At 37.2% G+C, this 25,199-nt stretch overlaps 2 protein-coding genes across 7 annotated transcripts in view; one reads left to right on the top strand and one right to left on the bottom strand.

Moving 5' to 3' along the window:
• mfsd8 (major facilitator superfamily domain containing 8) overlaps positions 1-25,199 on the top strand; it is a 136,973-nt gene that overhangs the window by 20,716 nt on the left and 91,058 nt on the right. The gene's annotated exons all lie outside the window — the stretch shown is intronic.
• abhd18 (abhydrolase domain containing 18) overlaps positions 1-25,199 on the bottom strand; it is a 64,640-nt gene that overhangs the window by 12,541 nt on the left and 26,900 nt on the right. For all 6 annotated transcript variants that reach the window (XM_051928398.1, XM_051928397.1, XM_051928396.1 and 3 more), the window contains 4 exons: positions 25,098-25,176; positions 15,715-15,799; positions 10,723-10,750; positions 10,088-10,226 (listed from right to left, as the gene is read on the bottom strand). In XM_051928398.1, the coding sequence (XP_051784358.1) occupies positions 10,088-10,226; positions 10,723-10,750; positions 15,715-15,799; positions 25,098-25,176 (331 nt within the window). The remainder of the gene's footprint in view (positions 1-10,087; positions 10,227-10,722; positions 10,751-15,714; positions 15,800-25,097; positions 25,177-25,199) is intronic.

Here is a 25,199-nt window from a genome sequence, read left to right as displayed (position 1 = left end):
AGGACACCTTTGACACATACATACACAATTTTAAGCATTTACGTAAACTAACATGCAAGTCTTTGCAATGTAAAGAAAAAATAAACCAAGGCAGACATATGGAGAAAGTACAAATTCCACATAAACACTGATCAGGCTAGGGATTGAGTCTAACCTCCTGCAGCTAAGAGGGCAGACCACTGTGCCATGAAAATATTTAGATTTAGTAGGAAATATGAAATTTAACTCTTATGGGAATCAAATTATTACACATCCTAATGACACCTCATGTAGAATCTTGTGTGAAATTCCGGTCACTTCTAAACAAAATGAAACCACAAATGTAGTAGCTGCTCAAAGTACACCTAAAAGGAAATATTCCTGGTCTAAGAGACGTAAATGTCTTGCATTAACAAAGTGAGAGAACAGTTTTAATAGACTAAGCTATGAAGAGATCTAGCTATAGGTTTCAAAACTCTGAAGAATACTGAAACTCTTCACTCCTTTTTAATCACTCAAAAATAAATTGGGGGCATCTGTCTAAGAATATAAATAGTTTGATAAACAAGAGGAGACCATCAAACTTGTCTGCTTAGCTAAAGTATCTAAACATCTCATGCAGTTACTTTTAAAAGTTGTCAGGCCTCTACTGCATGACATGGTACCCTGTTCCAAAATCACTGTGTGTGAAAAAAAAGAAAATCTCCTCCTGACTTAATATTTATTGCTGCCATCCAGTATGTGATTGACTTTTTACTTAAAAGGATTCTGCTGGATCTAACTTTACCTAAACTGAGATAAAGTGTTTTTGAAAAAGAGAGAGAGAGAGTAGATTTTTCTATCTATATCTATATCTATATATATATATATATATATTACTAGTCATTTAGACCGTTACAATAACGGGCACTAGAACAGTAGTGCATAAACATTAGTAGGAACAGTCTACATTAAATGGCAAGGGACTTTGACCTCATTCTTTTTGTTGGTTGTATTTTTCTTTCTTTCAGCCTTTCTTTTGTTGATGTTTACTTGCTAAGCTGACCGTTCTTTGTGGGCTGCCGCCGTGTATTGTGTGTCTTTAATTTTCTGTGACAGTAATACTGTCTTGTACGGCTCTATTCAATAAGGGTGCGCACAAAAAGGCGAACTTCAAAAGGGCGACCTCAATTGAGCGCGGCAAATAAAGGCGTTCGTAGATAATTTAGTTCAAATGGCTCTGGAATATGTGAAGAGCAACAAAGGTGCAGATCTTTATTTATGCGCACCTTTATTCGCTGCGCCCAATTGAGGTCGCCCTTTTGAGGCTCGCCTTTTTGTGCGCGCCCTTATTGAAGGATGCCTGTGCGCGCCCTTATTGAAGGATACCGTCTTGTACGTCCGCTGGCTTGTACGTCCGTAATATACCTTTAATTTTCTCTGGCAGGAATACAGGCGTGCGCGTCGGTAATATGCCTTTAATCTCCTCTGACAGTAATACTGGCTTGTATGTGGCTGTAATATGCATCACTGTATTGTGTACCTTTAATTTCCTCTAGCAGTAATACTGGTTTGTATTTCCGTAAAACGCCTCTCACTTTCTCTGACAGTAATATCGCGCATTGCACCGTGCCCCGCGCACTTCATCAGAAGACACCCACACACGGACACCTGGACGCACATAGGGATTATATATATATATATATATATATATATATATATATATATATATATATATATATATATATATATATACATACACACATACACACAGTGGAACCTCTAGATACGAGTTTAATTCGTTCCAGCACTGAGCTTGTATAGCGAATTTCTCGTATCTAGAACAAACGTCCCCATTGAAAATAATGGAAATCCAGTTAATCCGTTCCGCATCCCAAATATATTAACATAAAAATCAATTTTCCTAACAAATAACACTGATAAATTATATATACTGTAGTCTACCTTTAATAAATAACACTGGTAAATAATATAACTGATTATTAAAAGAATCAAAACAGGTGTCCAAAGTGCAGTAGAGCATTCAATAAATCTTTAAATAAATAATCCTTAAAACAGTTGTGAAGTGGAGGTTTAAAGTACATAAGAATAACAATCCTTTAACACGAGGTTAAAACGTCAACAGGAAGCAGTCTTCAAAAAACAGATGACAATCCCCGGTGCTTCTTCTCTGTTAGCGTCTCACCTGCTTCTCCCACGCGGGCTCTGCAACAGGCGAGACACTTAATGCAGCTGACCTGCTCTACACCGTCCTGCTTCAGCTGTTTGGCTCGCCTGTTCAGCTACACACGAGCCTGTACTCGCTCGCTCTCTCGCACCGACTTCCTACTGCTGCAGATTCCTGCCTCCTCCTGCAACCTCCGTTCTCTCTCCTCTCCTCTCTTTTCTTTTACTTCTTCTCCCCCTTAACCGGCTCGCGCTTCTCTATATATGCGGGGAAGACATGGCAGCTGCTAGGGTTACCACTTTTAATACAAAAAAATAAGGGACGCATACGTATTGATTCAAAACGGGACGCACAATTTCATTCTCAAATACTGGACGATTCCATATTTTAAAGGACGGGTGGCAACCCTGCCCAGCCCATCAGCCACAGGACAAATCATGGATGTGGGCAGTTTCCCACCTGTGCACTTAGGTGAGAAACGCAGACACCGCAGATCGCCCTGCGGCTCGCTACAGCTACCACGCCCCCTCGCTAAGCCGCGAGCTATACCCACAGCCTGGCTCGTGGCTCGTTACGTGAGCCAATGCTCGTATTTAGATCTGAATTTTTCGCTCATACTTTCCTCGTATTTTGAATTTCTCGTATACAGAGGTGATCGTATCTCGAGGTTCCACTGTATATATATATATATATATATATATATATATATAAAATCCAAAGCCTAACAGTGCAACGATTATGTCACATTTTTTATCAGGCTTCTTTTAAAACCTACATATATATGTTTGGTATCATTCTTTTCAGAATTTATTGAACTTTAATGGGATGTTGTTAGATTTTCAAAAAATTTGTTTCCCATTGTATCACTGTTTAAGAGGGGGTTTCGGAGAAGCGACTGCATCTCCTTGGGGTGCGTTCAGCCCCCCTATTCACAACACGAGTGGCAGAGATGCAAAGTGGCTGGTGCGTAGCGCAGGCAAGGGGGTAAGTCTCCTAGTAGTGTATAAAATAGTATGGTACATGCTACATTGGTGGGCTGAAGCTGGTGTATTTTTCATTTTCAAGAAAATAATTGAGGTTTTTGGATTGTACTGTACTTACTACAAATGACAAACAAACCTTTGAATATAGCCACACAGAAAGTAGACAGGTAAAACAGTTATTTTATTCCCCAACAGGACGATACAGTCTGATATCTGGTAAAAAAAACACCTATGGCCAAAGAGGCAATAGGATTGATTAGAAATTACACTGTGTACAAAAAAGACTTGAACATATTTTAACATGGCACAGTGTACATTAAACAACTAGAAGGCAACATGCCAAAAGCTGTATAGTACCTGAGTCAATGATGTTGGTACTGTAGTTTAGTTATTCTGCCAAAGTTAGAAACCAGATATCACAAAAAGCTTCATGTGTCGTCTATAAGCAAACAAACAAACAATTTATTTTTCTAGTGCCTTTTACAGTAAACACTATCACTAAACTGTTGTGAAGCACATAACCATATTACTAATATTAACACATATTTTTCTGTTGAATCACAGGTTGACGTAATGCTAGGATTCAGACAGTAACTTAGTGATGAAAATGATCTTTTACTCTTAAAAGTCCAGTTCCTTCGTCATACTATTCATAAGGGATGTAAAGGCTGTCTTCTGAGCTTATACAATATGCTGAAAAACCAGTCAACATTGTGCGGTTTACACTGAAATTATGGTTAGACCTGTACCACTATCCTGTGAATAACAAATTACACATTTTAAAACATTCCCATACCACCAACTACTGAAGAATGCAACAGTTTGAAATATTTTTTAGGTCAAAATACACCTCCATTTGGGAATTATTACTATATTAATTTTATTTATATTAATACTGTTACTTAAAATAATACAGCTGACCCATTTGGAAACAAGTGGCTCAGATCGTATTGCTTCTAATTAATAATACACACTTATTTAAGATTAGAATGTAAGCATTCTTAAAGTTGTTTGGAATGTTCTGAAAACAAAGAGTAACACGGATGTGGTATATTATTTTGTTAACTTGAACATGTAGAACAGGATGTTGATAAAGATAAAAGAAGAATGTAGACTAAACAGAGACACCTGTTTCATGATTTATCAAATTTCAAATCCCTTTTCAAGGGAGATAATGAAAAATGAAGCAGACAAAAGTCATTTTGACATTTAATGAACTTGCTTCTAAATTTGCCAAGCTATTTTTAGAAGGCATAAACAGCACTCTTCATGTTTGTGCAGTTCCCTCCTTGAGAAGGAAAACACTTCGTTTTCAACCTGCAACTATGCCTCATTAATTATGTTTTGAGCTCTATTTTTAGTTATTGTGCAATGTTCCATGTAACAAATGAGTGACATTTTGTGTTAAATTCATCACAAAGTTTCATTACTTTTACAGTTTCAAAAATATGATAGTGATTAAGGATTATAGGCATTGGCACTAAGAATTACATTCACTCTGAGAAACCACCAACATGCATATCTGAATACAGCAGTGATGCTAACAATAACATAGTCTGCAAAATAGTCAGTGTTTCTGGATATGCTTTCAAGTATATATTATTATGGTTTTTATTATTTTTGCTTACAAATGATACTGATTATTTGGCCCACTGAACCGACCTTTAAAATCCACAAGCTAAGATATTACATAGCTTGACTTATGAAAATACCAAAGTAAGAATTCAATAAATAAATAAAAGACACTGCATTGCAGTAGCAATATGTTATAATCAAATATTATGTACCTTTCAGCAAAGAAAAGTTCCATTTTTCTATACTGACGGTATCTGCTTCATTTATTTCTCATGATAAATTTTTGAACAAGAACCACTGATAAAAGTGATTTGTAAAAAATACTACAGTAAGCTTAGACTACCTAATCTTTTTTAAAAAAAGAATATGAATATATTGGCATAGAAATAATAACTGTGTCTGATTATATGTTATTTGGTTACACTTCACATAGATAAATTCAATTCCATTAAGTTTCTTTTTGTATAGCACTCTTAACTGAGTGCAGGCAGAGCTTTTCAGAAAAAATGCAAACAGAAACTTTACCAAATACTAATTACATAATGAGTACACATAAAAAGATAACCATTATAAAGTATAAAGAGGCATACAGTGTCTAAAAAATATACTGTCTCTGTGATGCAGAGGTAGACCATTTTTAGCAAATCACTTTCACATTAATTGCTTTTTCATTCAAAGCTGTGTGACTAATGGTTTTATAAGCAGTTGGCAGCTATATGTGGTTTGTGGTGATGCTGAAACATGCTGAGGATCACACACACTCTGCCACAAATTCAGAAAAAGAGACAAAAACCAATCTAATCATTACTGCCAGTTCAACAAATTCAATGACGCACAAATTGATCACTGTTCTTTAAAGAAGGTGGAAGAACACACAATTAAACAATATCACACATGACGAACGCAAAGGAGACCAGCACATTTTTGAATGGCCCTCATTTTTAAATTCCTTCAACATTAAATCATGCAAAAATTCTAAGCAATACAGTTTTCACCAGTCTTCAGTTGACTCATTTTATCCCTATTTCCAGACAGAAAACCTCTACCTTTATACAGTAAATTAGACATACAAAATGTTCTGTTTTGTAATGAACTAATATACAGTATATATATACACAGTATATATATATCCCGAGAGGGAGTGCAGTGGAGTGTGTACACCTGATGAGCCCAGAATGAGGGCGAAACACGTGTCGTGTACTCTTTGCATTTATTTGACAGTAAACTATTTCAACCATTTATATATATATATATATATATATATATTATATATATATACACACACACAGTATATATATATATCTGCGTGGAGTTTGCATGTTCTCCCCGTGTCTGCGTGGGTTTCCTCCGGGCGCTCCAGTTTCCTCCCACAGTCCAAAGACATGCAGGTTAGGTGGATTGGTGATTCTAAATTGGTCCTAGTGTGTGCTTGGTGTGTGGGTGTGTTTGTGTGTGTCCTGCGGTGGGTTGGCACCCTGCCCAGGATTGGTTCCCTGCCTTGTGCCCTGTGTTGGCTGGGATTGGCTCCAGCAGACCCCCCGTGACCCTGTGTTCGGATTCAGCGGGTTGGAAAATGGATGGATGGATGGATATATATATATTATATATATATATATATTGTGGGAGATGGCCGGCTGTTTATCCCGGCCAGCACCCCCAGGCCGCTAGATGGAGCCCTCCTTGTAGCATGGCAGTGCCCCAAAGACCAGCAGGGAATTATGGACAGTGGAGTTTTTATTCCCAACCCTGTTGGACACCATGGGGCCCACCAGAGGACGCTGCAGGGAGGCTCAAGGTCTCTTATGTGCCCTATAACCTGGAAGTACGTCCTGGTCACGTGAACAGGAGAAATGACGTACTTCCAGGTTGAAGAAAAGGACTGTTACCCTGACCCGGAAGTAATATGGACTGTTGGGCAAGAACACCTCCGGGTCAGGGAGTACAAAAGGACTCTGGGAAAGCCCAGACGCTGAGCTGAGCTGGGAGGAAGGGTGGCAACGCGTCTGGGAGAGGAGGATTGATTTGATTATTGGATAAATAATAGTATTGTATGTGTAGTGTGGAGTGGAGGGTGCTTAGTGCACATTATCGTAAAATAAATAATAATTATAGTTTTACCTGGTGTTTGGAGTGGTACCTGAGGGTTCAAGGGAGCACTAATACGCTCTACTGCTACTATATATATATATATATATATATATATATATATATATATATATATATATATAAAATTTGAAATTATCTTAAAATAATATGAAAAATACCTTGGTATACAAAGGACCTATTAAATAGACATGTGACCTATTTAAAAAGTGACTTATATTACAACTAAAAGCTGTGTGTGTGTGTGTCTGTGTGTGTGTGTGTGTGTGTGTGTGCGTGCGTGCGTGTCTGGCAGCAATAACTTTGAAACCACTGAAGATACCTATTTAACATTTTACACTATATTTAGTTGTGAAGCAAACACTGGGCTTATTAATACATGTGCTAGTTTTGTTATTTATAATCAATTTGTCCACATCTTTTGCACTCATTTTAATATCTGATTTTTAAACATGAAGTTTGCCACCATAAATGACTATCAGTAACAAAAGAGTAACTGATGTCACTTTTATGTGAGTAGCATTGACATGGGAACAGTCAAATAAATGCATTTTAGTTGACCAGTCTTTCTTTCTGCGTATTACTTTGTGAAGAAAAGTTATTTTTTGGTACTTTGTCTTATTCAAAGGAAAAATCCAGGAAATTTCAGCTTGTGATGTTAACTTGTTTTCATCGTCTTATTTTTAAATTATATGGGTTTCCCTGTGTAATGCTCCATTTTTAATTATATTTAGACATATTTAGAACCATGTTATCTGCAGTTTAAACTATAATATTGAGTAATTTGTAATATTCAGGATGATTTATTTTAATGCACTTTTGTAAATGATTTCCAGTTTCTGTTTGAGCACTTTGACCTTATGGTGATGATTAACTTCATTTACCACCTATAGAAGCATAATCAGATTATATTTGTGCTACAAATAAAATTGTTAACAGATGATCATGGCATTATTATTACAAGTTTCCCATTACAAGGCAATTTTATCTTATGTATATTTGACCCTTTGAAATACTGACATATTCTACATTATTTTAGAAATATCTATCCAGTGAACCCGAGTGATGCTATGAATGTAATCTCTTGTACCTCTGTCCTACATTATTCTACATTTTTCTACTTCTACAGTTTATAACAGCTGTCTCATACCTGAATTTGCTCTGGTGTCTTCTGAAATCACAGTTTCTCGCTATAAAATCTCCTTGATATCAAAGATGGGGTCTAAGCAAAGATTCAAGTTACAAGGAACATTGTAAGGTTCATAAACAGCTTGAAGAAAGAGAAGAAATAATCTTATATCTGAAAATGTAGCCCTCATATTTTCAGTACCAGTTATTAATAAACATACTTTTGTCCCTTCATTGTTATATTGCAATAGCTCCTTGACCTTCCAATCTGGATGATTACTGTCTGATCTTAATGGTTCAACATTTAAAACCATTTGTAAAAAGGTCTGCTGTTAATGCAAATTTTTAAATTCTGTTTTTATGTAATGTCTTAAATGTGTTGTAGCAAAAAAAAAAAAATGCACACCTATATGAATTTATGTGATCTGTCTGAACCTCACCAGTATGAATTTTGGCCCAGGCACACTTGAATGGAGAATAAATAGAACAGGTGACAAATGACTTGCTTAGTCCTTAGGATACAAGAATTTATTAAGCGTACTGTACATAGTCACTCCAGCCTTTTATATAGTTTTCACTATATACAGCTTGAGTGCATACATTACTTTAGTTCATTAATACTGTCAGACAAGTCTCAGTCTTTCTTACCCAAATGTCATATTTTAAAACTGGGTTCCATTCTAGAATATTTACAGATAAATATGTATGTGTTTCCTGTATCCAAATTATTCATACACGTTCTCTGGGGTATCAGTGCTATGCGGGCAGTACCAAGATCTATATTAAATTATCATTATTTCTTTTTCTTTCTGCTGATTATTGTTTCCTACTTGATATTGAGTATTTTCCAACATATTTTTTTTTAATACCCTGGACAAAGTTGTATGGTTTTACTTTGACTGCTATTAGAACTTTGGTGGGGGATCATTGCTGACAACTTCTATAATTTGAGATGTATGTTAAAATGTGGTGAAAACAGCATCTGTCATTTGAGGGTATTAATCCTCTTTATTTATCATATGCATTAAATGTTTTTAAAAATTCATGTTGGATTGTAATAATGCTTTTCTGTGGACTTCTGATATCAGTCTTAAACAAACGGTAGCATGTTCAGAATTTTGCTCCTAGATTTTAGAGGGAATGTGGCAACTACTTGAGAAAAACTGCTATTACTATTAAGTAAATCACAAATTAACTACAGCTTTCTTTTTGATCTTTCTGATCTTTAGCTGACACTTCCTTTGGTCTACTTCATTTTCTTGAGATAGATTATTTATTTTCTGGCTGAGAAGCTTATTGTGGGTTAAAACTTTTTCTAATTTGTGCTCTTCTACAAAAATGTTACTACATTCAAGTAATGGCTAATTGTGAAACAGAGATAGAGATAGTAGTAAAACACACTTACATGTTATTGAGTCCTTACTTTGAAAAGATGCATTATAAATGAAGTTGGATGCAACCATTAATAAAAATATTTAATCCACTTTGGATTAGGGGCTAGTGGCTGTAAAAAGGCAGGAAGTAACCTTGAACAGGATTTCAATCAATCACCTACTATCACTGAAGCAACTTAGAGTGAACACTTACTTGGCCTCACATAGAAGTGGGAAAACATGATGAAGAAGAAGGCGACTTAATTTAAAATTTGTATCCTTTGGCTGTTGAACGAAAACCAAAGAACCCTGGTTTGGCTAGTATATTGACTAACAAAGTTACTTCTCCTAGTAGGACTGTATTGCTATTCATGACTGTATCTTTTAATCAGCATAAATGTACTACTTGTCAGCCTAAAACTGAAAACATTGTCAGAAAAATAATATTAATTTCACTCTATTATAACCTAAAAAAGAACATTTTAAATACTGTTAAGTTTTACACAGATATCTTTATTGAAGTTGGGCCTTGCTAGTTTTCTGAGCCTCAAAGTTATACCCATAATTGGTATATCACTTTGTAGTCATTAACAGCAGATGAAAAAAGGTTTGTAACTTCTCTTTTTACTATACAAGGAAAGTTGTTGCTTTTTACCTTCCCTGTTGATAATCTTATTGCTTTAAACACCTGAAACCAATGGAGTACCACACTGGATTATATAACCAGCTATGACAAAAATGAAGACCACTAATTAACATTAAATTAATTCTGAACTTACATGCCCTCCCATAGATATTCCAGTCATTCCCAAAGGCCAATAGCCTTCTCTTTCAAGCCAGTTCAGCAGAGCAGAAGACTCAAGTACTAAAGCGCCTCCCATCACAAACAGATCAGAGACATTTTTTAAACATGATCGTCTTTTAAGAAAAAAAAAAGAAATAAAAATGTCATTTGACTGAAAATGAAAGTGCACACATACACAAATAAAGTGTTTATCTTAAATAACATCAAATAAAAACTGATATATCAATACGTCAAATTTGTAAAACATTTACAGTAAAATTAAACGCTTTGATAACCTACATATCACTTAAATAATAGTGTCCTATAACCAAGAAAAATAAGAGAAAATAAAATACCCAAGTAAATCTAGTTTGATTTAAACTTTAATGATGTTTTTGAATTGTTGTGAATTGAATTAATTGGGGTTGAGAGTGTTAGGTTTACAGTATTTTTAAAATGTGGAATATCAAGAAAGTCTCAAGCTTTATTAAATTATTTAGGTACTGGCTTCATTCAATAGTGTTCTTGTTTATTTTCTTATCAGAGCTACAAGAACTTCATATTTTTGAGTGCAAAACCAAAAAATATTATATTTCATAAGCTACAGAAAATAAGTAATATTGTACTTACACTTGGTCTTTTGGTTTTCTGTAACCATGTGGAAAAAATTATGTCAAGGAAATAGAACTATAATAATCATCTTTGTTGCATTACAAAGAATGAAAATAAAAACAGTTTTAGCATGCAGTATTGCAAAGAATCATGGAATTCTTTCTTGTAACTTGGAATACATTCTTGTAACATATAATTCAAACACTTCAACACTTAAACTTGATACTGGACACATAATATGCGATGAGACACAAACACAGATTAATACATAAGAACTGCCAATATGGTAAGATAGTCACACCTGGTAGTCTATTTGAAGATTTGTAAATACAGTCAGAAGAAATTTCATCTTCAATGGCCAACTTTTAAATTAAAATAATGATTTATGATTATGTTATTTGCCTCTGTTGGAAAGACAAAACTGAATTATTATAAAAGTCTACATTTGTTAACTAATAAGGTAATTTGTGTGTATATATATATATATATATATATATATATATATATATATATATATATATATATATATATATATATATATATATATATATCCCACTGGCCCCAACACAGTCACAAAATTACACAAATGTAAATCACACCCCAAATCACACTCTTCTCTTCTTCTACTCCTCCCAGGGCAGCTTCTTCCTCCTCCTCCTGACTCTGGCGCACAGAGTAGTGGCTGCAGGCTCCCTTTATAGCCCACCCGGAAGTGCTTCAGGTGGTAATTAACCTAAATTAGGCTGCATTTCCGGATGTGGCTGCATTGCCGCTCACACGGGCTCAGAAAGCCTTGCAGCTCCCCCTGGCAGTGGCCACAGAGGCCAACCAGGATGAGCTCCGGTGTTCCATAAAACAGGCCCTGATGCAACCGGGGGGGGCTGCCACCAAGTGTTCTGGGGGAAGTAGTGTGCATCTCATGGCTGCCCCCCGGATCCAGTGTTGAAGGGGCGTCCCGGCCTTCTGCCACAGTATATATATGTCTCTCTATTATAATAAAAAAATCCTGGGACGAGACGTGACTTTTTTAGAGAGATACTTTGACGTTCCGCGAGACGAGACTTTGTGCCAAGAGATTTAACCACGCCCGGGGCCGGAAATAAAAGACAAAGAGTAGATGACAAAGTAGAACGCTGTAAAGAATTCAAAAACGTTGGCGCGATACACATGCAGAGCTGGTTAGAGATAATGAAAGTACTAAAATTCAAAAGTCTCAAAGTGATAGTAAAGCTCACATTAGCGCAAACAAATGGAAATTATTACTCAGTGAAATAATGGAAAAGTGAAAAGAGATCAAATATATTGCTCGGATTTAAACTTTAAGTCGGAGACTTGTAGATCGTCTAATTCACGTAGACATACAGGAAACAAAGAGAATATACAGTAATCCCTCCTCCATCACGGGGGTTGCGTTCCAGAGCCACCCGTGAAATAAGAAAATCCGCGAAGTAGAAACCATATGTTTATATGGTTATTTTTATATTGTCATGCTTGGGTCATAGATTTGCGCAGAAACACAGGAGGTTGTAGAGAGACAGGAACGTTATTCAAACACTGCAAACAAACATTTGTCTCTTTTTCAAAAGTTTAAACTGTGCTCCATGACAAGACAGAGATGACAGTTCTGTCTCACAATTAAAAGAATGCAAACATATCTTCCTCTTCAAAGGAGTGTGTGTCAGGAGCACAGAATGTCACATAGATAGAGAGAAAAGCAAGTAGGCGAAGCACCGCGGCACAAAGCTGTTGAAGGCGGCAGCTCACACCCCCTCCGTCAGGAGCAGAGAGAGAGAGAGAGAGAGAGAGAGATTGTTTTTCAGTCAAAAATCAATACGTGCCCTTCGAGCTTTTAAGTATGCGAAGCACTGTGCAGCATGTCGTTTCAGGAAGCAGCTGCACAAAAGATAGCAACGTGAAGATAATCTTTCAGCATTTTCAGACGAGCGTCCGTATCGTCTAGGTGTGCGAACAGCCCCCCTGCTCAATCCCCATACGTCAGGATCACAGATAGTCAGCGCAAGAGAGAGAGAAAAGTAAGCAATCTAGCTTCTCAGCCATCTGCCAATAGCGTCCTTTGTATGAAATCAACTGGGCAAACCAATTGAGGAAGCATGTACCAGAAATGAAAAGACCCATTGTCCGCAGAAATCCGCGAACCTGCAAAAAATCCGCGATATATATTTAAATATGCTTACATATAAAATCCGCGATGGAGTGAAGCCGTGAAAGGCGAAGCGCGATATAGCGAGGGATCACTGTATAGCAAATGATGGGGTGGGGTGGACCAATAAGGTGGGGTTTGGAAGGTGTTGGTTATAAAGTCTTTCTTATTATTTAGGTGTCCTTCTATTTAAGCCTACTTATGCGCGCACACACACACACAAGGAGGCATCAAAAAATTCCCAGTATCAGTCAATACGAGGAGAATAGGGTGAACTTATCACACTAAACTAAGTATCGCACACCTAACGTCTTGTTATTCAGTCTTCCAAGTGTCACTGTGTTAAACTGTGTTAAACTGTTTAAGATGTGCATTTCTAAAATATTTTTTCTACAAGCTAAGAAAAGCTCATCAGATCATTGAACATGAAAACAATGATCACATTTTTCGACATTAACAGATTTATTAATAAAGAGTTTCCCCATGAACAGTCTGTTAATCAGCAACATTACACTAAACTGCTGAGGCATCTGTGGGTAAGCATCAGAAGAAATTGTCTGGAGCAGAGGCACATGCAAAACTGAATTTAGAACCATGCCAGCGCACTTGCACACACCGCTGCACCACGCGCCTGTTCACTTACTGTGCCAAGAGTTTTTGACCAGAAACAATGTGACTGTTGCTTCACAACCCCCGTGTTCACCAGATCTTGATCTCTGACATTTTTTGTTCTAGAATTTAAAGCTGAAACTGAAGGGTAGATGATTTCCTACCATGTTAGAGATCCGGAAAAAAAAATAAATATCAGGAGGCTTTAGACATGGCTACAAAAGAGGAGTACAAGAAATGTTTATAGGAAAGAAGGAAGCGCTGGGACAAGTACAGTACATTGCTTCTCAAGGGGAGTATTTTGACAGTGGCTGAAAGGGAATTGGTTATACAGTAAAGTTTTTTTTTTTAACAATTCCAACAATTCTCGAGTCCCCCATTGTATATACTAGCTGTGTTAGAATTTACTAAGACATTGGTCCTTGGTTATAGTGGCATCAGTTAATCAGATGTATCAAAAGTACTACAGTATGTAACTGACTATTTTGCTGTATATGAATTTTTTTGTTTTTTAACCAGGGTCTAATATTACTAATTCACTGGCACTCCTTACTCTTGAACATGCTACATACAATTGCCCATGAGAAACAATACAGAAAGGACATGGTACCTAGGAATAGCCCATTTGCTACAACATTATTACTAATAAATATTGAAATTAAATTTTTCAATTAAATCGGTCAAACTGTTTTTGAGATTTTGGGGTAGTTTCAATTGTCCCTCCATTATATGGGCCTCCCGGCCACGAACTGTTCCTAGATCTAACCCAGCAAGGATTCCAAAGTACCCTTTCTGGCATAGGCATCTTCTGCCTGTCTTCAGGGCGAGACAGGATGATCTCAGTCCTGTTTCTTGTGGTGGCATATGGCTGGCCTACCGTCTACTTAAGGAACCATCCTCCTTCCCAGCCGGGATGCTCGCCCATATGCATTGTCAATCACAATGTATATAAAATTCAAAGTTGACTCACTCACCCAAAATACAGATGCATGGTATATAAATGCACACACATACTGTATCATATTTATGAGCATGTGTGTTATGGTACACAGTATATATGCTTACTCATCCAAGTCTTAACTAATTTTAATCTTTTATACATATTTACAATTTCCTTTTTTTTTTAACTATATTCAATACATAAAATATTCTATAATTAATAAACTATTATTAGGAGAACCAAGGCTTTTCTATATAGAAAAGACCTAGTTGAGGTTTTCTGGGCATCTGATGAAGTATACCAGTTATAGCTCACTTAAAACAGACACTGGGGAAAACCCAGATGATGTTGCAGGGAATGTATTTCAAAGTTGCTCTGTGAACCCCCATAAGAAAAACTGAGAAAGACAAATCTGAAATATCTAGTTTAGTTTGTTTCCACAGCCACCTTAACCAGTAACAGAAGTCTTGAAAATATTTACTACCCTTTAATAGCAAAAAGATCAGACAACCAACCAATGTGTTAGAATACTCATTATATTATGATACTGTTGATACAAAATAGGATTGTTATCATTTATTTTTTTGGCTAAAAGTTAAACAGTTCAATATTCATACTGTGTTCTCTCAGCTAAGGTTCAGTGGTGGAAATTATTTTGTTACAGTTCCCTCAAAGATCATGCGAACAGCATTTTCTTCAATAACTATCATTTAAAAGTTTTTGTTATTGTTACTAAGACAAGTGTAACTATCTTAATCTTTACAGTCTATGCAAATGCACTTACACTTAAAAGTGATGACAGAACCAGACATATTCGTCTGATTGGTCAGTTTGGCTTTGGTTATGCAATAGTATAACAGGATACTTTGGCAGTGCGAAGTTCAATTCCTACCTAAGATTATTTACTTATTTATTTTTTTGTTAAAAATTAAAAATAGAGTTGAAATGGAGCATTTCAGCATCAGTAATGCAAATAACTTACTGAGCCACGTTGGGTTGGTATAAACTGTAAATATAAGAGGTATTTATGAGAATACAAATGATGTTTTCATAGCAGCTAATAGGGGCCAATCTACCATTGGTGGTAGTCAAAAAGCCAGGCTTATGGGAATGTGATCAAGAATGGGAACATTGGACAAGAGAGGCTGAGACACACTAGGATACCAAAGAAAGGTGTAGGAGAAACACTATTTTTACATTTTTATATTATCTTGTCTCTGACAAGTTAAGTGTAACTAGTTCTGAATAATTTCTAAATAACTAAATGCATAGTGTTAAGCAATAGAGATTTCAAGGATATAGTAAGGATTTTCAAGTAGCAATGATGCCATACATGTTTCCTTTATCATGGGGCGTGCCATCAAAGTTCGTCTCCTCCAAAAGAACTAGAAAAGAAAATAAGACAGTTTAGTATAACAGTTGCAAACAACATTGAAATGTAATCAATAAAAATGCATTTCTTCACAACAGTAAATATTTACATACTTAACATTAAGATAAACCTGATTTTCTGTAATATTTATTTACAGTGAATACACAAATTCAAATATTAACCTTGTCCAGTTTACACAGCACAGTCTCAAAACAAATCAAAACAAATTATTCTCCAATTATATCTTTCTGCAAAGTAGACAAGGAAATAAAACATTGAGGACACATTCTATTTTCAATAGAATGTGAAGATCTTAGAGAAAAGTTAGCATAATTTGCCTGGATTTACTCAGTTGTGTATTTATAGGCATTTTAAATCAATTACAAAATAGAGAAAGAAACTATCTTTTTATTTTAATCCAGGCATCCAAAATATGATTAGTTTATTTAGTAAGTAACAATTGTGAGTTTCGATTTAACTCAGTCAAAATAAGCAACACTATGTTAAAAGAATCAGAGCAACTTTAATATTAACTAAAAATATCATAACCTTCTTCTCCTAGGCTCATGGCTTAAGAGAAAAATAAAATATTACTTACATTCCATGATACATTTTCAAAATTAAAATATCGATCTTAAAAATATACTTTTTATTCTCTCATGGAACTCACAGTAAACAGCAAAAAAAAAGAATATGAACAGCAACAGGTCACATTTTGTGTCATCAAAAATCTAAGAACAAATTGAGAATTACTAAAAATGAAAACAAAATCACTACAACATTTTCCCCTTAAGCCACTCTGCTGTAAATACAGTTAATTTTAAGTGCTATGTTTTTAATGATGGAACTCAGAATAAACAGCAAAATGAAAAAACCTAGAGAGCAGGAGGTGTAGAGGTGGCCACTATTTTGTGTCATCTAAATATTAAAGCCGAATAAATTAGGCTTTGTTTTCAGAACAAAACTAAAGTTCAGTATTTTCCTTTTGCAGATGTGTTTACCTTCAAATATGCATCTTACCATATTATTTAAAAAGGAAGTTAATACTAAATTTCACAAAAACCTTTATTAGTGAACATTACTAATCATAAAGATATCAATGTAGGCTTTAATGGCACACCATGCCTGTTAAGGAAATAGATTTAACAGACATCAAGCTGCAGACAAATCCACACTTACATTCCAGACTGATTGAACTCCAGCTTGTACTGCCTGTACTTCATCCGATAACAAAGGTGTAAATTAGAGTTGCACTTGTATCTTTACAGTGACTTCTTCAGCTAGAAAGTGCAAAAGAAACTCAAGCAAGAACAAAGACCTATAATTCAAGGAATGATAACTGGGATGAACAGAAGAATGTGCCTTTGTGGAGACAATGACTGGAAGAGAGTTTAATTCAATCAGGAGAGATTAGAATTCCTTCTTAAAAACTAGCCATACCCACATATTCTCAGGAGAATTCTGGGGGAACACTCTGCTCTCACAATATCTAAAATGACCTTCTAAAATTTCTCCCTAAAACTAAAAGCTGATGAGTTGCTATCTGTTTAGGTATCTGAAACTGACAATATTTTCTCTTTGTGGACCAGAAAGCTGATAACCAGTCTGCCAAGCCAAAGCTGTGTGCCGGTAGTCTGAAAAGGTTAAGTAGTAGTCATTAATTCAAGAAGGGAATTTTGACATCTAAAATCTTGTGCCAGAAAGAGTAATGGTTTTCCATGTGAAGTTGCAGAGGACATAAAAGCAGAAAGCAAGCTGAGAAATCAGCACCACAGAACACCACAAACAAAGGATTATGCAGCAAAGAGAAAGAGTGCACTCCAGCACAAGTAGAAGTCTCCACTTGAACACAGAGCAATAACAAAGCAACAGCTCCATACATTCAGTGGGTATGGAAAGTATTCAGACCCCCTTCAATTTTTCACTCTTTGTTATATTGCAGCCATTTGCTAAAATCATTTAAATTAATTTTTGACATATTGACAGACAAAAAAAAGAATTTTTGAAATTGTTGCAGATTTATTAAAAAAGAAAAACTGAAATATCACATGGTCCTAAGTACTCAGACCCTTTGCTCAATATTTAGTAGAAGCACCCTTTTGAGCTAATACAGCCATGAGTCTTCTTGGGAAAGATGCAACAAGTTTTTCACACCTGGATTTGGGGATCCTCTGCCATTCCTCCTTGCAGATCCTCTCCAGTTCTGTCAGGTTGGATGGTAAACGTTGGTGGACAGCCATTTTTAGGTCTCTCCAGAGATGCTCAATTGGGTTTAAGTTAGGGCTCTGGCTGGGCCATTCAAGAACAGTAACAGAGTTGTTGTGAAGCCACTCCTTCGTTATTTAAGCTGTGTGCTTAGGGTCATTGTCTTGTTGGAAGGTAAACCTTCGGCCCAGTCTGAGGTCCTTAGCACTCTGGAGAAGGTTTTTGTCCAGGATATCCCTGTACTTGGCCGCATTCATCTTTCCCTCGATTGCAACCAGTCGTCCTGTCCCTGCAGCTGAAAAACACCCCCACAGCATGATGCTGCCACCGCCATGCTTCACTGTGGGAACTGTACTGGACAAGTGATGAGCAGTGCCTGGTTGTCTCCACACATACCGCTTAGAATTAAGGCCAAAAAGTTCTATCTTGGTCTCATCAGACCAGAGAAACTTATTTCTCACCATCTCAGAGTCCTTCAGGTGTCTTTTAGCAAACTCCATGTGGGCTGTCATGTGTCTTGCACTGAGGAGAGGCTTCCGACAGGCCACTCTGCCATAAAGCCCTGACTGGTGGAGGGTTGCAATGATGGTTGACTTTCTACAACTTTCTCCCATCTCCTGACTGCATCTCTGGAGCTCAGCCAAAGTGATCTTTGGGTTCTTCTTTACCTCTCTCACCAAGGCTCTTCTCCCCCGGTAGCTCAGCTTGGCCGGACGGCTAGCTCTAGGAAGGGTTCTGGTCGTCCCAAACGTCTTCCATTTAAGGATTATGGAGGCCACTGTGCTCTTGGGAACCTTAAGTGCAGCAGAAAGTTTTTTGTAACCTTGGCCAGATCTGTGCCTTGCCACAATTCTGTCTCTGAGCTCTTCAGGCAGTTCCTTTGACCTCATGATTCTCATTTGCTCTGACATTCATTGTGAGCTGTAAGGTCTTATATAGACAGGTGTGTGGCTTTCCTAATCAAGTCCAATCAGTATAATCAAACACAGCTGGACTCAAATGAAGGTGATCTTAAGGATGATCAGAAGAAATGGAAAGCACCCGAGTTAAATATATGAGTGTCACAGCAAAGGGTCTGAATACTTAGGACCATGTGATATTTCAGTTTTTCTTTTTTAATAAATCTGCAACAATTTCAAAAATTCTTTTTTTTTGTCTGTCAATATGGGGTGCTGCGTGTACATTAATGAGGAAAAAAATTAATTTAAATGATTTTAGCAAATGGCTGCAATATAACAAAGACTGAAAAATTGAAGGGGGTCTAAATACTTTCCGTACCCACTGTATTTAGACATCACCAGACTTGGTACTGTAAAACTATTTATTTGTGCCAAGATAAATTAGAACTATAAATAGCAAGTATACAACCAACCTCTCTGTTATATGATTGTCTGTCTAGTCTGTCTTGCGTCTTGTCTTCTATGCCAACATATATGCATTTATCATATTTCTATAATCCTTGTGTATATCAAGAAATTGTATTATTCTGTTTTTTTAAACATGAGTGTGCCCGAGTTACCTTGATATTAAGTCTTGAACAGCCAGAGACCTGTTTCATACAACTGAGAAAAGTAAATAAAGTAGGAGCCTTGCTGAATTATTTAATCAATTACCTAGAGTTAAATCTCACCTCCTACGCACCTTATTATGACTGTTTTTGTGTGCTATCAATCTACAGTATCAACTTATCATTATTTACAAATGACAAAGTAAGTACACCCCATTCTACACAGTTTCTGTGACAAACAAGTTTAAACCTTAAATATTTCTCTGATAGTTATTTTAAAGAATGAGATCAAATGATCAATTAATCAATCAATGGCATCAATGCAAAAAAATACTGTCTGCATGCCTTTAAAAAAACTGATTTCCGTTTCCAATGCCTAGAATACCACATTTTTACAAAAATCTACCACACACAAAATTAACATTCAATTTAGTGCTTGAGAACAGTTTTAATATCTGGGTTACAGAAAACTACTGTTGAACTCTTCAGAGTAAAATCAGCTGACTAGGGTAAGATTAAATGAATTTTATTGGGTTACTGTTGGAAGCTGTGGTTCAGTAGGTCAGAAATAATATAGTTGCCACTGAGAAGTAGTACAGACTTTTGTGACCATACTCCCATTTACTTTGGCAGGGATGCTGTAGACATGATCAGCCTCTTTCAAATTTGTAAAAGTTATTATCCCTGATGAAAGGAATTGGGCACACAACATCCTGTATATTGTCAAGAATCCTCAAAAACATGTTTACATCCCCAAATGTTTAAAGGTCATGATGTCTACAGTCCTATAGTCCTTTTTATAATGTGTGCATCTGTGTAACCACAAACATCTATGTGATATAAATGTCATCAGCAGTCATGCTGCAAAGACAGACATGTCTGTAATCATGTGCTTCCAGACTTTTGTGCACAAATCTGTCTTCAGAAAGTCAATAGCTGACAATGTTTATCAGAACAAAAACCAAGCCATGAGGTTAAACAAACTGCCTGCAGAGCTTAGAGACAGGATTGTGCTAAAGGACAGATTTAGGGAAGCCTAAAAAACATTTTTAGAGCATCAAAAGTTCTCAAGGGAATAAATGAGATGCTGTTTAGTAAAAATTATTTGAGCGCTCATCTGCCATTAAACAACTGTCTGTATGTGATTCAGTATATGTGCAAGCGCTGCATATAAAAAAAAAATTCAAGTTGAGTACACATAACATAAAAAAATACAATTCGAGTACACCTGCTACCTGGGCTATCACATTTTGAATCATGTTTGATGGAAGATATGTACTGAAATCAAATGATTTGATGGTTTACCACTGTATCATACACTTGACACACTTTTGTGCTGAGCATCATTTGTTATAAGAATGGCAGAACATACCTGTTGATGAAAACTGGATAGACTACATGAAGAAAAAAGTGGTCTAAAGCAAAGATGAAAGTGCTGAGTAAGTGCACTGTAAGTTTTAAGTGTTTTGTTTTCATGTTTGGACTCCTGCTCCTTCAGCTCAATTTTAAGAAGCAAAAACAAGATAGGTATTTTTTATTTATGAAAATGTTTCACTTTAGAATACAATTTCATCTGGAAATTAATATATACATTGATTGTGAAGAAATAACTGACTTGAAAATACTAAGCTTATCCTTTTAAAGCAGCAGCAATTCTCTTAGATATAGTAGTGTTTCTAAAGATACTTGCGTGGTAGATTTTTCCAAACCTCTTGAAGAACATGCCATATTCCCACTGCAGACTTTGGCTGTTGTACTTGCTTCTGTTCTGCAAGTAATCCTGGACTATACCATTTATTAAAGGGATCTCTGCTCTCTTTATCGCTGCAGGGTTTTTTTTTTTTATGATTTTGACTGTGTGATTGGAGTCATTGTCATGCTATAGAATGAAGTTGGGACTGATCGGATACCTCCTTGATGGTACTTCATGGTTGATCAGAATCTGCCTGTACTACTCAGCAGTGAGGGTACCATCAATTTTGATCAATCACTAAATCAGTTTGGGACAATGCATGCCTAAACCTGCAGGGAACCTTTACTGTGCTTGTTTCCTGCAAACTTCCAACCATGTACTGCTCTCCAGCCCTTCAATGAACAAACTGCCTTCTGTTAGAACCAAAAATTTCAAATTGTTACTCATCAATCTAGAACACCTGCTGAAATTTTTCTGCATCCCAGTCGTTGTGTTTTTGTGTATAAGTGACAGTGACTTGTTTGGCTTTATTTTCATCTCCGAGAATTGGCTTTCTGGTTGTATCTCTACCATGAAGACAACTTCTGAAAAAGACTTCCTTGGACTATAGATGGGTGTACCAGGATCTCAATGGTTTCTGCCAGTTCTGAGATGATAGCAGAGCGAAGATGAAAGTTTGACATATTTCATTAGTTGTACTCTGTTTCCATGGTTGCCCATTGCATTTCCAGTTCTCAGACTTGCCCTTTATTTGTGCTTCTGCAGAAAAACTTGGTAAGTACATCTTCCTGCCATGAAATTTATGCTTGAAAGAGACCTTGATGATGTAAGATGACCACATTGTATATCTTGTCACCATGCTCACTTTTGCCATGGTATACAATTTGTAGGTTAAATCGTCAACATCTACAGTAACCTTTTTAATATGGTTGTCCCTTGCCCTGTTTTATTCCCTTTACACAGCTGTTTCTTTTTCACTTCATCACTTTGGTTTAACCTACACATTACTTCATTGATCATGAGTGCCTTTTATACATTTTCTGCTTAATCAAGTACTGGGCTCTATGCCTATAAAAATCTTATAAGTAATCCATTACAGGTAGTCCCCGAGTTATGGACATCCGACTTACGAATGGGGCTGCAGCTACTCCTTCATCTGTCTGGGGGACGCGAAGCAGGCTCCTCAGTAACTGCTGCTCCGTCATCTCTGGCCTGGGGATGCTGCAAGCGGTGGGTGGAGGTAGGCGGTTTCGCTGCTCGCGCAGTGTAGAGTCCCTCGGGCGGCTCTGGTTGATGAATGGGGCGGTGGGGGCCGCACCCCATTCATTCTCAGTGGGCAGCTGGGTGCGTGGCAAGCGCTTTTGTGCAGGGAGGCTTGATGGGGTGGTTTGCTGCCCGCCCAACATGCCGCCGTAGCTACTGCTCCTGACTGGACAGAGGCTGGATGGGGCAGAGGGGGGCGTTTCACTGCCCGCCCACCACACAGCCTTGCAGTATCCCTTGAATGGCTGCCCTGTTCGTTCTCGGTGGGCGGCTGGTGATGCTGCAAGCGGTGCCCGGTTGTGGCTGAACGGAGGCCATTGAGAGTGAATCGGGCGGCAGGGGACAGTATTGTAGTGTGCCTCGGGTGGCTGCCTGTTGAATGGGGGCAGTGGTGGGCAATTCACTACCCGCCTTTGGCAGCACCCTGTTCGCTCTCAGTGGGCCGACGCTGCAGGCAGCATATTGTATGCAAGTGGAGGTGACTGTGTATTGGGCAGGTGGTGAACCGCCCCTCTTTGCCCCCATTCATTCTCAATAGCAAGCCTGCTTGTATTGTTACGTACATAGCAGGAAGTTGTCTCTCGTCACTACACCAGACATGCTGTTGAGGGGTGCCTTCCTGCTGTGATAGCGTGTACAATGCTGTGCAGAAGAGCTCATTTTAACCTTTTGTTTTCACTCTTCAACAATGTCTCTGAAACACAAATCTGATGCAAGTGCTGGTGATACAGTAAAGAAGAGAAAAACCATCACCATGGAAAATAAAGTAGAAATAATGAAAAGGTCAGAGAGAGGTGAAACTCCATCATTCATTGGCAGAGCACTTGGTTACAGTCAGTCAACAATAGCATTTATTAAAATAATGTACCTGTTCCAACTTACATACAAATTCAACTTAAGAACAAACCTACAGTCCCTATCTCGTACGTAACCTGGGGACTGCCTGTACTATATTAACTTCTTTTTTTAAGAAAATGTAGTATATCTTCGTGTCCTACTTCACTTTTAGTAAGGAATGTTTGGAACACCAAAATATTTATAATATATATCTCTATTATAAAAGAAAATCTTGCAACAAGATGAGACTTTTTTCCTGTGACGAGATGTGATCATTTGAAGAGAGACAGAGAGAGACTTTCACGTCCCATGAGACGGTCAAGTCACATCACACTTACAACCTTTGGAAGCAAGTCCCGTGATACACATGCAGAGCAGGTTAGAGATAATGGAAGTAGGAAAATTTGAAAGTCCCGAAAAAAGGAGAGTAAAGATCGCATTAGCGCAAACAAATGGAAAATATTATTCGGTGAAATAACGGAACAGCAAAAAGAGAGCGAATAGTGTTTGAGGATATCTTGGGGAGAAGAGAGACAAGGCAGTGAGACAAAAGGACAACTGCTGTACAGGCATTTAAATGTTCGAAGCACCGCACGAAATGCAGATCATGCTACCTGGGCTGATCAAGCAAAGAGGAGGTAAAAAAAACAAACTATTTGTTTCACATTGTATCACCGTTTAAGAGGGGAGTCGGAGGAGCAGCCATGTCTTCTTGGGGTGCGTTCAGCCCCCCTTTTCACAATGGCAGGGGGGGGTGTTTGTGGGGTTTAAGCAAGCGAAGTGCAGATCACACAGCACGGTAGCAGCAGCAAGCCAGCAGCTGATCAAGCAAAGAGGAGGTTTTTAAAAAAAAAAAAAAAATATTGTCTCCCATTGTATCACCACTTACAGTAAGAAGGGTTGCGGAGGAGCGGCCGTGTCTCCTTGGGGTGCGTTCAGTGCCCCTCTTCACAACAGCGTGTAGTACTGGCGGGGGTGGGGTAGCGAAACGAGCAGGAGGCAAAGCCCCCTAGTAATAAAATATATATATGTTGTTGTATTCATCATTATCTTCTTTGCTTGGTCTTTGGTTGATATTGCACTACTGCCTTTAGTATGTGGGAGACACGCAAGTAAGAACTAGTACTTGCTCTCAGTCTTAATATAAGGTGTTTGTATGTGTTCATCGGTGCATCAGTTCAGTTTAATGTGAAACTTTAGTTTGTGTGTTCTGGATCAGTTTCAAAAATGTGCAATATAAATGCAATATAAATGATACTTTATTAGAGCAGAGGCCTTAATGTCACAGTCCTGTTCTGATACTTCATACATTTGCTGGAAACTAATCATATGGAGAGCTTTCAGTAAAGTGTGTATTAATCTGTAAAAACTATTATTTTTTCTTTATCAATTTTGTAAGTATTTTGTTATTAGTTTTATAATACAAATGGAAAATATGATAAAAATAAATGATGAAAACCCATAGAAAAGCACACTGTATACAAATAAACATTTTTTGTGAACTGCACATTAAAAAAAACATCATGAGCTATGCTTAATTAAGGCCACACACAGCTCTTTTTACATATGTTAGTGGTATGATAACACTTACTTCCTGCTTTAGATGGTTTCAACGTGAAGTTAAGAGATGTTTCACCTTTCTGCAAATGACTATTAACAGGCTTACTTGAAATGACATGATATTTTCATTGCATTCTGGGTGTATTATTAAAGAATGATATAAATTCACTTTGGTTTACAGGAAAAACCTAAAAATGGTCTCATTGTGCTGATGATAAATTGGTTAACATAGTACACAGGTCTTACATGATCTCCAGTGCCTGCAAGGTGAATGCACACTGCTCTGTGTTTCCTCTTCCATTCTTTGGGTAGGATGAATTGAAACCTTAAACAAACAGATACCTTAAA

The sequence above is a fragment of the Erpetoichthys calabaricus genome, chromosome 5, assembly GCF_900747795.2.
Source record: "Erpetoichthys calabaricus chromosome 5, fErpCal1.3, whole genome shotgun sequence".
NCBI classification, from domain to species: domain Eukaryota; kingdom Metazoa; phylum Chordata; class Cladistia; order Polypteriformes; family Polypteridae; genus Erpetoichthys; species Erpetoichthys calabaricus.
This window is presented reverse-complemented; position numbering and strand designations above follow the sequence as displayed.